Source organism: Amblyraja radiata, chromosome 32 (assembly GCF_010909765.2).
Source record: "Amblyraja radiata isolate CabotCenter1 chromosome 32, sAmbRad1.1.pri, whole genome shotgun sequence".
In the NCBI taxonomy this organism is placed as follows: domain Eukaryota; kingdom Metazoa; phylum Chordata; class Chondrichthyes; order Rajiformes; family Rajidae; genus Amblyraja; species Amblyraja radiata.
The window spans coordinates 26,692,931-26,705,871 of NC_045987.1; the positions used below are offsets into that span (position 1 = coordinate 26,692,931).

A 12,941-nucleotide genomic window follows, 5' to 3' on the forward strand; every position below is an offset into this window, starting at 1 on the left:
GGTAGTGCATCCGTGGATAACAAGGGAAATCAGGGATAGTACCAAAACAAAAGATGAAGCGTACAAATTAGCCAGAAAAAGCAGCCTACCAGAGGACTGGGAAAAATTCAGTCCAGCAGAGGAGGACAAAAGGCTTAATTAGGAAAGGGGAAATAGATTATGAAAGAAAACTGGCAGGGAACATAAAAACTGACTGAAAAAGTTTTTTGGGAACTGCTCTGCCCAGGACAAGAATGCTCTGCAGAGAGTAGTGCGTTCGGCCGAACGCACTGTGGGAACTACACTCACCCCCCTGCAGGAACTGAACATCAGAAGGTGCAGATCCAGAGCCAGCAACATTATGGGAGACCCCTTCCACCCCAGCAACAGACTGTTCCAGCTGCTACGGTCAGGCAAACGCCTCCGTTGCCATGCTGTGAAAACAGAGAGGATGAGACGGAGTTTCTTCCCAGAGGCCATTAGGACTGTAAACTCCTATCTCACCAGGGACTAACTTACTGTAACAATTTACTGTTGTGTGGTATCTTTTTAAAATTGCTGTTTTTTCTTTTTTCCCCCACAAATATGTAATTACGGATTCTGTTCCATTCTGTTTTGTATTTTTTTTGCACAATCCGCAAACATTGCCACTTTTCATTTTACTGCACATCTCCTGTGCGTATGTGACGAATAAACTTGACTTGACAATTGTGAATTCAGTATTGAGAAAGCTGTCAGTCTACCTCCTGGAGATAGAACTCGAGTAAAACAGCAGCACAACTGTCGGGAGTGACTGTCACATCAAGCAAATTGGCAGCTTTGAAAGATTTACCCCTTAAATGAAGAAAATTAGAGGAAACATATCCTTGAATTTAACAAGGTCCTCATTTAAAATAAATATCGGCAACCACTTGTTCTCACGCAAGTGTCCGGACACACAGTGACTAACTGCGTCGACATGTGCTGTCACTCAACCTTATCAATACTCAGGTAGGTCTGTCAGTAGCAATAAATTCTCACTGATTTGTGCTAAAAGATGTGAAATACTTTGTGTGCCTGCTACAATAGTACTGAGGAAGCAGCAACCTGGACACTTATGTCTTGACACATCTCTGCACTTAAATAAGATGACTTTAGTACAACAGGCAGTTAAACAGAATGCTTAATATTGAATGCTTTAAAAAAAAAAAATAGGAAAGCAAGCATTTAATGATGACAGAAATTCTAATTAAAGTGACAAAGTTCACCCTTAAAAGAAAATTACTGCAGGTGGTGATAGGCATAGCTAAATAAATGTTGATAAAAAAAGATGACAAGGTTTTGGGTTTATCTTCTGATCCACGGCAAATGAGGTCATCTTCAGCAACTAGGCAATATGACATCAACTGGCTTGAGCATTCCTGATGAGGTGAAGATAGGGCTACATGCCAGAACAACCCTGCCTGAAAGGTGCATGTGAGGGCACTAGATGTGGCCAAGTAGTTGGCTATCTTGCTATTAGTTTGTTGAGTGTTAATATTATAAACCCAACTTTACTTCATTCAACTATACTTTATTTCATCTTCTTAGCCCCCTTGAATATCACATACTGGAAAATATGAGTCTTCAATAGAGTAATATTTACTGAAGCTTGCCCTTCAACAGCATTTTGGTCCATGAAGATGGCATTTTAAATATTCCATTGGTAATGAGTTAAATGGAGCTTGGGCTCACTGTCCAAATTGCAGCATTAATACATGGTGTCAATCTATATCAGCTATTCACCTCTTTGCATCCCGTGTCTGTACCATGGGCGGAAATCCTGGGGGAGTGGGGAAGACGGTGAGGGATATGCCCCCCCCCCCCATGTTTTGAGAGATGTGTGGCAATCCCCCCCCATGTTTTGTGAAACATGTTGCAGCAAAACCGAAGCCTCCAAAGTCGAGTCACAGCTGCAGCACCACCACAGCCTCCGAAGTCATCCAGCTCCGTGATGGTCAGTCCACAGGCTCTGCGACTGGAGCCCTCAAGGTCGATTCTAGTTCGAGGCCACCAGCTCCTAGAATTTAGCAGCCCGGGACTAGCTGCAATTCCCTGGTCGGCTCACCTGCCCCAGGACTGGCTGTAGCGCCCAGGTGAGCTCGCTTGCCCCGGGATTGACTGCATTTCCCAGGTCGCGAAAACTCATTGAAAATAAATCCGCCTGCGGGCCGGATGATTTTGGGTTACGGGCCGGATCCCGCCCGTGGGCTGTAGGTTGCCGACCCGACAGATGTTAGGCCTCGGAGTGTTCCCCCGCACCCCACCCCCATATGTTTTAGAAGCGATTTCCATGTCTAACTCCAAACCTCCGAGCTGACCGGAATGCGCCCCAACCTCATCCAACCTGCAAATCTTTCATTCATTTGTTCTATATCTCTCTACATCACCATCTATATTCCCGACTCTAGTCGAAGAAGGGTCACAACCCGAATCGTCACCCATTCCTTCTCTCCAGAGAAACTGCCTGTAACGCTGAGTTACTCCAGCATTTTGTGTCTATCTTGCTGGTTTACCAGCATCTGCAGTTCTTTCCTACACAATTTGCCTGAACTATCCAACCTTATGATTTCCAGCGATGTTTGCTCTTGAAACCATGTCTAAAATGCTAACACATACTTCTAGGGGCTGCAGTACAAAAACAAAGCATAGTTTGTCAACAATTTGGTAAATACAATTTCCTTTTGCAAAACAGATATTATGTTCAAAATCTGGGAATTATCAAAATCTGGCAGCCTTGGTTTAGATAGAGGATGCCAAATTTTTGACATTAGATTCGTATTTGTGGATAAACATATAGTTGCTTAGGGAAAGTTGCCCTCAAACATGGAATTTAGCAAGGCTTACTATTCTCCATAGCCTTGATCGGTAAGCACTGTGGATCCCTAACCTTAGATACATCAAATGTCAGAAGCAAAAAATTATAGCCTGATCAGGCATTTCATTTGCAAATAAATATATTCGGGTCATTTACTCTTAATGTTAAATGTCTGTAAGACTGATAGGCAACACAAATGACTTGCTTTAAGAGGAGATAACATTGCTGTAGCTCTGAAGTCATATTTGCACATTTTATTGGCTTATTAAATTGCAGTTTAAAGTTTATGGAAAAGGCATGAGGCCAACATTCTTGCCATTGTAAAAAATAATTGCCGCTAAATTAAATGGGAACATCTGTCACCAACCTCAGAATGGACTGTAATTGTCTTTCCAAAGACCAGTGCTGCATTGGTTTTCCTTTTGTCATTTTACCAGACAGAGCATGTGCAGCATGGACTAGGATAGTGAGATTCAATCTCAAATGTGATTTATGCCAGATTGCCCTACACACGCTATCAGTTGGACAATATTGAAGAAATCACATAAATACCATTCACAACATCATTCCTAGTGCAATGACCCAATCAGTAAAACAAAGAAAATAACGAGGCATCCAGCTTCGTCTAGTAATTGTCCACTTCAATAATAGCGTTCTTTATGCACCGTTCTACAATAATGACTCTTCTCCAAACGGTGGCTGAGCACTGGAATATTACATTTAAATTACCCCACCCCAATCCAATACCGCAAATGGATGTCAATGGTTAAAATCTATAACGTGGCTTTGTCCCGTAGTTAACGGAGAATATGGTGAATTACTTCTTCAGCGTGGAGAGATATTCGCCATTTGATGGAAACAGATGGCTAATTAAAGCAATTTTTTTAAAGTAAATTGCAAAATTGACAGTATGGCTTGGCGGACAAGAACGTGTGGTCCCGGCTGGTTCAAGAGGCACAGCGGAATATCGCGCCCTCAATCAATGCGTCCAAACTGCAAGCTGAAACTGGCTAAATGATAAACACACAGTTGATGTGGACGTTTACTACTCATTAGGTCGCGGCAGAGAAAACATCATGTTTGATCGCCGCCAATCTACTAATCTTGTCGTCTGGCGGCCAGGCCATGCAGCCCCGACCCTCCCACCAAAATGTGGACAAGGCGAATGAAGGTTGCGTTGGACAGCGACAGGTGACAGAGCGAATAACTCTTCTACACCTATGTGCTCAGGCACTTGGATTTTCAGGACGAAATAACGGTTTATTATAAACGGAACATTTTTAGATACCCATCAAAATAACAACTTCTCACATTAACTAGTGGTCAAAGTTCAAGCAGCATAGATTATCAGAAAGCTAGCCGCAACAGTTATAGGCATTCAGGGGTGGAAGAAGCATGTAGTGACAGAGAACAATAGCCTGGCGATCAGCTGCATTATTCTAAAGCATATTAAACTGCGGAGTTATAAAAAAATTAAAACACCGCGTTTAAATGATTAATTTCTTTCAAAAATACAACTCTGCAAAAGAAGCACATTACAGGGGAACAGAACCAAATCCCACAATAAAGGCACGCCTCGTTTCACAGGAAGCAAATGTGGGAGCTATTAAACTGGAAAAGACATTTTCAATCCTGCTGTTGTAACATTTGGGTTCAATCTCAGCAGCTGTAGAAAACCATTACACCATCGCCGAGGAAGCCAGTAATTGGGGCAACACGTCCGCTCCGGAGATATTTGTTACTGCAAGGGTCTGTCTCGGTGCGGCGCCGACAGGAGAGGGTCTGAGGGTGAGGGGCGGGGGCAATATCACAGACCTTTCATTCTCCACGCTCCTAAATCCAGGTAAAATGTGGCGGAAACTGCTGTTCCTGTCGAGCTTGGGCTGGCTCTTTGTCCTCTTGATGGAGCCTTTCAATCGACGGCTCAGGAAGCTCTGTTGGCAGATAACAAGAGGAGAGACTGTTGAAGCACTTCCGTCCGAATGAAACTGTGTGCCTGGCCCGCACAGCGGCTGCTGAGAGCAGCGCTCATCGTCAGCGCCGCTGCACACTGGCACATCCCGGGGCTGGCAGTAGTCAGCGCTCACTGCACACTCCCTCAGCCTCGGTTGCCTTAGCGACCATTAGCTCTCAGAATGTTTAAAAAAAAACCCAAAGGCATGTTACCAATTCAGCACCTGTGAAACTTGTCTGCATTTTTGAAACACTGATTTTTCCACTTAACAATTGTATGGGGTCCAGATTCGCGTTGCATTTTTATCCTCTTACATGCGAGAAAAATGTCCATAAATAGAATTTCAACGCTCAACTTTGCAACAGGAGTGTAAAACTGTCATATAAATGCACTGCTCGTATTCTGAGCTCCGCAGATGTGCGGTAAGAGTGGTCTTAAACTAAATGACTGCACACTGTCATTTTTTTAAAATGTGCCCGGCGTTAAAATGCAAAGATTTTGCGTTTTAAAATTGAAGATCGAGTCGTGTTTCTGGCGTTGAAAGCAATAATGTAACTGTAATTAAACAACAAACAAAATGTTGTTACCCTAGACATTTATAACATACGCCAATAACGATTTGAATGTCACATATACATGTTGAAAAATGACTTAAATATTACAGACACTTTGAAAATTTAAAAAAATCGTGCCATAATGAAAATTTATGTACTTATGAATTAGAGGATTTTTCTAATTTTCAAAGTAACAGCATTTAAACATTCTACTTTTTAATGAAGATTTAATACAGAACATTTTTAAAGAATGCATTAATGAAAAATATTCCAACTGTTAAGATAAATTAGCATCTGCATGGTGCAATGTATTTCAATGCAATTATCTGGGAAGATGTTACAAGATCCATGTATATTAATACATTTTTTCCAAAGCTTTGAGGAATTTCAATAATAATTTGGATTGATATAGTTTGCATTCCCACTAAACACTTAGTAGAGTATATTGTATATTAATACAGCTTTTGTCCTTCTCAATAGCATAACAAAACATTTGTTTCCTTCCGTGTCAGCAGAATAGCTACATATTGAACAGAGTATTTCATTTTCAGACATATTGTATTCAGTGCACACTGGCTTAAATGTTAGAGGCAACATTAAAACACTAACATTATTTGCAAAATAACCAGTTTTGCACTTTCAAATTTAAAGTCTGGTTGGTATCTGTTTAATCAGACAGGTTTTCTCTAAAATAAGTATATCCTTTCTCACCTAATTGGTGTTACCACCACATTTTAATGTATTTACAATCAATTACCTAAAAAATACATACTTTCACAACTAAACAGTGTACAGTGAATACTCTCTGTATGGGAGTGCAAGAGACTTGTGCTGCACCTGAATAAGGATCATGTGGAAAAGGCTTTGGAAGAAGATGGAAGTGGAGTTACTATTATGTATGTTGGAGACACCTGACATAGGGAGGCAGTCTTGCCTGCAGAGTATGAGGAACTACAGGACAAACACACTGAAAACATAAGGACTGTGAGCATTGTATTTAAAACACAAAGTGCCGGAGTAACTCAGCGGGTCAGGCAGCATCTTTGACAGGAATGTAAAGGAGATGCTTTGGGTTTAGGCCAGATTGATTGTAGTAGGGGGGAAGCAAGCTGGAAAAGATATGGAAAAGAGATGAAAAAAGCCTAGCAATTGATGTGTAGGAAGGAACTGCAGATGCTGGTTTAAACCAAAGATAGACACAAATAAGCTGGAGTAATTCAGCGGGTCAGACAGCATCTCTGCAGAAAAGGAATAGGTGACGTTTAAAGTCGAGACCCTTCTTCAGAATGAGAGTCAGGGAAAAGTGAAACAAGAGATATAGATGGTGATGTAGAGAGATATAGAACAAATTAATGAAATATATGCACAAAAGTAATGATGATGATAAAGGAAACAGGCCATTGTTAGCTGTGCTATGAATATTGATTTCTCTATTTTCAAGTAACCCTTCCATCCCCCCTCTCTCCATCCCTCTCCCACCCAAGTCGTACCAGCTTCAAAGTCGTCATGTTGAGTCTCATTGTCTATACTCGTTTTCACCTAGCCCACAGCTAACAATGGGGTAGGAGGCATGAGACCGAGAGGAGGAATGTGTCAGGTACAGGTAAGCAAGCTGCTTCTGTGATTCCAGACAATTATTTGAATTCAACACCTGATAATTCAAAGAATCAACCATCTAAAACACCATTTGATTGTTGAGAAAATTACATTTATAAAGCCCTTGGACATAATTTAACTGTAGTTTAGGGTGATGCAAGGATTGTAATGTTGTTTGTTCATAATATACCTACACCACCAGGGGCGCCGGGGAGATGGCTGCCCTGCCGACAGTCTGTTCGTAGTTTATTTCTTTTTGTTATTTTTTAGTTTGTTAAAAGTTTGTTTAAATGTTCTTCGGTTTGGTTTATGTGGGGGGAGGGGGGAGGGGATCAGGGGAAACCTTTTTTCAAGTTCTTACCTTCCCGGAGATGTGATCAATTTTCGGATCACAGTCTCAGGGCTCTGTGGACTACCATCGATGGAGCTGGAAGCCTACTCGGAATGTCGTGAGCCCCACCGCGGGGCGCGGACTTAACATCAGAGCTGATCCCTTGCCTGGGATCGCTCCCACCGCGACCACCGTGGAATCACCATCAAGGGCTCGCAGTCTCGGGAGAGGCCGAGTCGGGAGCTTCAACGTCGCGGAAGGTTCGACCAGCCCCAACGCGAGGTTCAATCGCCCGGCGCGGGAGAGCCGACATCCCTCCGATGCGGGAGTTTGATCACCTCGACACGGAGGGCCTGAACGCCGCCGGCTACGGGAGTCAAGATCGTCCCGTCAACGGAGGCTCGAGGCCCACGACTGAGGAAGAACTAAAGGAAGAACTTGAACTTTATTTCGCCTTCCATCACAGTGAGGAATGTGGAGGAGTCACTGTGGTGGATGTTCATGTTAAAATGTGTTTTTGAGTGATCTGTTACTTTTAATTGTATGACTGACCTGGCCAATGAAATTCCTCATATGTTGCAAAACATACTTGGTGAATAAAGTGTGATTCTGATTCTGATTCATAAGCACAATAAATATTTTTTAGTACTGCAAGCTATTTAATTTACCACTCTTGTGACAGCTCCTGAAATTAACTTGTGCCAATATTTAATTTGGTGTATGGTGCAGTGGTATATGGCACGAGGTGGCAGAGGAGGTAGTTGAGGCAGGTACTAAAACAGCTTTTAAAAGACATTTAAACAGGTACATGGATACCCTTTCTCATTAACAGGTACGTGGATAGGATAGGTTTAGAGGGATACTAGACCAAGTGCAGACCCGTTGGGACTGTTTCCCCAACGCGCGTTTGGGGGGGGGGGGGGGGGAGGCATCACACTAACCACCTGGGTCTATTGGGTCTGTTCCTCCAAAGCACGGTTGCGGGGTGGGAATCTGGCTGGGGCTGGGGCTGGTGCAAATGCATATGTAAATGGATCCATTCCGATTGGACATCTGTTAGCATTGTGCATTGTGACATCACACGATGGAACGTTCACCAGGGGCTGGGGCTGGTGCAAAGGCATATGTAAATGGATCCATCCCGATTGGACATATGTGAGCATTGGGCATTGTGACATCACACGATGGAAACGAATCAAAAGGCAGACAGGCAGCCGGACGGACGCGGGATGCCGGACGGCGGCAGCCAGAGAGTTTTATATAATAACTAGACCAAGTGCAGACCCGTTGGGTTTGTTTCCCCAACGGCGTTTGCGGGGGGGCGGGGGTGAGAAGAGGGGGAGGAGGAAATGGGATAGATTTGGGAGGGAAAGGAGAGCGGGGTAGGGGGTGAGTGATGGGGAGGGGGGATGGGGTGGAAGAGTGGGGAGGGAGGGGTAGGGGGAGTGGTGAAAGAGGGACAGAGGGGTAGGGGGAAGGGGTGGTGGTAGAGAGGGAAGGGGGGTGGGGGAGAGAGGGATGGGTGGAAGAGGGAGAGGGGTGTGGAGAGGGAAACATAGAAATTAAGTGCAGGAGTAGGCCATTCGGCCCTACGAGCCTGCACCACCATTCAATATGATCATGGCTGATCATCCAACTCAGTATCCTGTACCTGCCTTCTCTCCATACCCCCTGATCCCTTTAGCCACAAGGGCCAGATCTAACTCCCTCTTAAATATAGCCAATGAACTGGCCTCAACTACCTTCTGTGCCAGTGAATTCCAGAGATTCACCACTCTCTGTGTGAAAAATGTTTTTCTCATCTCGGTACTAAAAGATTTACCCCTTATCCTTAAACTGTGACCCCTTGTTCTGGACTTCCCCAACATCTGGAACAATCTTCCTGCATCTAGCCTGTCCAACTCCTTAAGAATTTTGTAAGTCTATAAGATACCCCCTCAATCTTCTAAAATCTAGCGAGTACAAGCTGAGTCTATCCAGTCTTTATTCATATGAAAGTCCTGACATCCCAGTAATCAGTCTGGTGAGCCTTCTCTGTACTCCCACTATGGCAAGAATGTCTTTGAGCATTGGGCATTGTGACATCACACGATGGAACGTTCACCAGGGGCTGGGGCTGCTTCTATGGGTGAGAAGCCAGTATTTTTTGAAATATTGGGAGGGGTGGGGGGGCTGCGGCATCACACTCACATTAACCACCCCCCAAACACACAGGTGGGGGTGAGAAGAGGGGAGGGAGGGGAGAGGAGGAGGAGGAAACGGGACAGATTTGGGAGAGAAAGGAGAGCGGGGTAGGGGGTGAGAGAGGGGGATGGGGAGAGAGATGTGGGGGAGGGGGGATGGGGAATGAGGGAGGGGGAGAGGGGTGGGGGTAGAGAGGGGAAAGAGTGGGGAAGGGGGGAGAGGAGTGGGGAGGGAGGAGGAGAGGGGTAAGGTCTGTGTGAAAAATGTTTTTCTCATCTCGGTCCTAAAAGATTTACCCCTTATCCTTAAACTGTGACCCCTTGTTCTGGACATCCCCAACATCTGGAACAATCTTCCTGCATCTAGCCTGTCCAACCCCTTAAGAATTTTGTAAGTTTCTATAAGATACCCCCTCAATCTTCTAAAATCTAGCGAGTACAAGCCGAGTCGATCCAGTCTTTCTTCATATGAAAGTCCTGACATCCCAGAAATCAGTCTGGTGAACCTTCTCTGTACTCCCTCTATGGCAACAATGTCTTTGAGCATTGGGCATTGTGACATCACACAATGGATCGTTCACCAGGGGCTGGGGCTGATTCTATGGGTGAGAAGCCATTATTTTTTGAAATATTGGGGGGGGGGGGGGGGGGGGCTGCGGCATCACACTCACATTAACCACCCCCCAAACACACAGGTGGGGGTAGGGGGGTGAGAAGAGGGGAGGGAGGGGAGAGGAGGAGGAGGAAACGGGACAGATTTGGGAGAGAAAGGAGAGCGGGGTAGGGGGTGAGAGAGGGGGATGGGGAGAGAGATGTGGGGGAGGGAGGGAGGGAGGGGGAGAGGGGTGGGGGGAGAGAGGGGAAAGAGTGGGGAGGGAGAGTGGAGGGGGTGGGGGGAGAGAAGTGGAAGAGTGGGGAGGGAGGAGGAGAGGGGTAGGGGGAGTGATGGAAGACGGACTGAGGGATAGGGAAAAGGGGGCGGGGGGAGAGAGGAAAGGGGGTGGGGGAGAGAGGGATGGGAGAGGGAGAGGGGTGAGGAGAGGGAGGGGGGAGGAGAGAAGGGGAGAGAAGTGGAAGAGTGGGGAGGGAGGGAGGGAGGGGTAGAGGGGTAGCGGGAGTGGTGGAAGAGGGACGGGGGAGTGGTGGAAGAGGAACAGAGGGGTAAGAGGAAGGGGTGGGGGAGAGAGGGAAAGGGAGGGGAAGAGAGAGGGGTGGGGGAGGGAGAGGGGTGGAGTAAGGGGAGAGAAGTGGAAGAGTGGGGAGGGAGGGGTAGGAGAAGTGGTGGAAGAGGGGTAGGGGAAGGGGGCGGGGGGAGAGAGGGAAGGGGGTAGGGTAGAGAGGGAAGGGGGGTGGGGGAGAGAGGGATGGGTGGGAGAGGGAGAGGGGTGAGGAGAGGAGAGGGAAACATAGAAACATAGAAATTAAGTGCAGGAGTAGGCCATTTGGCCCTTTGAGCCTGCACCACCATTCAATATGATCATGGCTGATCATCCAACTCAGTATCCTGTACCTGCCTTCTCTCCATATCCCCTGATCCCTTTAGCCACAAAGGCCACATCTAACTCCCTCTTAAGTTCCGATTGGGCATATGTGAACATTAGGCATTGTGACATCACACAATGGAACGTTCACCAGGGGCAGGGGCTCCTGCAAAGGCATATGTAAATGAATCCATTCCGATTGGACATCTGTGAGCATTGGGCATTGTGACATCACACGATGGAACGTTCACCAGGGGCTGGGGCTGGTGCTGCTTCTATGGGTGAGAAGCCAGTTTATTTTTGAAATATTGGGGGGGGGGGGGGGAAGGATTTGATTAAAAACGTGTACTTAAACACGACGAAATGTAATGAGGAGCGGATACTTAGAAAGAAAAGTGAAATCTCTACCGAAATGGAAAAGATGTCGGCGATTCTGCATCTGGTTTCGGAGTTGCAGTGAATCAAAGGAAGAAATGCAGCCGGCAGCCGTCCATGTAAATGGATCCATTCCGATTGGACATCTGCGAGCATTGGGCATTGTGATTGGACATCTGCGAGCATTGGGCATTGTGACATCACACGATGGAAACGAATCAAAAGGAAGAAAGGCAGCCGGACGGACGGCAGGCGACAGGCACACAGTTTTATATATTAGATAGATAGATGAGCCAAACGCAGGCAGGTGGGACTTGTGTGGATGAGACATGTTGGGCGGCATGGGCCGTATGGCCTGTTTATGTGCTGTAGGAATCTATAATTCCAGCATCTACTGTTCCTTGTGTTTACCTCCAAAATTATCTCCCGGCACTTTAGACTGTTTTGACTGTTTTACTGTTCTTTTTATAAATCATGTTTCTCGGGGTATCTAAATCTAAATGTTATTAGTTTAAGTTAAGTTATGACATCGGATGGAAGCTGCATACCAAATCTCGTTGCACATAAGTGCAATGACAATAAAAGATATTATTATTATTATTATGTGAAACTTTATTTGTTCCTACTCCTGCATTCCCTTCAAGACCGTACCAGATATTTTATACTGCATCTCATCCATTTTTCTTCAAGACAGTTTTCTTTATTAAATTTAATCATATTTATTTGCCCACATAATCAGCCAAATCATTGCTGAAGTCTGGGACTATTCTCCTCACAACTTCACATTTCCAAGGGTTGTGCCATTGGAAAACACTGAAATTATGGCTCTTATATGCAAGGTCACTAATGTATATCAAATAGACTTGTGGCCAACAAATATTGCTTACTTTTCAGCCTGTTAAGCAACCCTTTGGTACTACCATCTTTTAAAATAATTTTCAATTCACGCTGCCACTGCCAGTCAAATTTCTTACACTTTGAACTACTTAACACTGTGCTGTACAGCCGACAGGAACTTCTGGACTTCGGTTCCTGCGGCTGCAACAACTTTTTGGGCGATCTCCGTCTTCCGTCTGAGCTCATCAGAGCAACAGAGCACCCGACTGGAGACCGCCAGGTGAGCCGCGGGGTTGGAGACCGCCACCCGACCCGCGGAGCTCAACCGACCCGCGGGGCTGGAGAACGCCAGGTGAGCCCCGGGGCTGGAGAACGCCACCCGACTTGTGGAGCTGGAGAACGCCACCCGACCCGTGGAGCTCACGTGACCCGCGGAGCTGGAGAACGCCACCCGACCCGTGGAGCTCACCTGACTCGCGGAGCTGGAGAACGCCACCCGACCCGTGGAGCTCACCCGACCCGCGGAGCGGGAGACCGCCACCCGACCCGCTGGGCTGGAGAACGCCAGGTGAGCCCCGAGGCTCGAGACCATCAGCAGAGCTGCGGGGCTGTAGAACGCCTGCAGAGCCACGGAAACGCAGACGCGGAGCAACGGAGCGGCAGAACACCAGCGCGCACCAAGCCAGCTCGGCCGACCAGAAGCACCAAAAGACGGCGACGCGTACGAAAGCACCGCCGGGGACGCAGAGGTGGGTTAAAGGCCAGGTTAGAGCTAGCCCCACACAGGGTAGCGATTCCTAGCCTTTTCCTCGCCA

General features: G+C 46.3%; 1 protein-coding gene across 4 annotated transcripts in view; it reads right to left on the reverse strand.

The window, feature by feature from the left end:
• Window positions 1-12,941, reverse strand: part of LOC116990966 (DAB2 interacting protein) — a 649,973-nt gene that overhangs the window by 265,722 nt on the left and 371,310 nt on the right. For all 4 annotated transcript variants that reach the window (XM_033049168.1, XM_033049169.1, XM_033049171.1 and 1 more), the window contains one exon: window positions 4,631-4,749. In XM_033049168.1, the coding sequence (XP_032905059.1) occupies window positions 4,631-4,749 (119 nt within the window). The remainder of the gene's footprint in view (window positions 1-4,630; window positions 4,750-12,941) is intronic.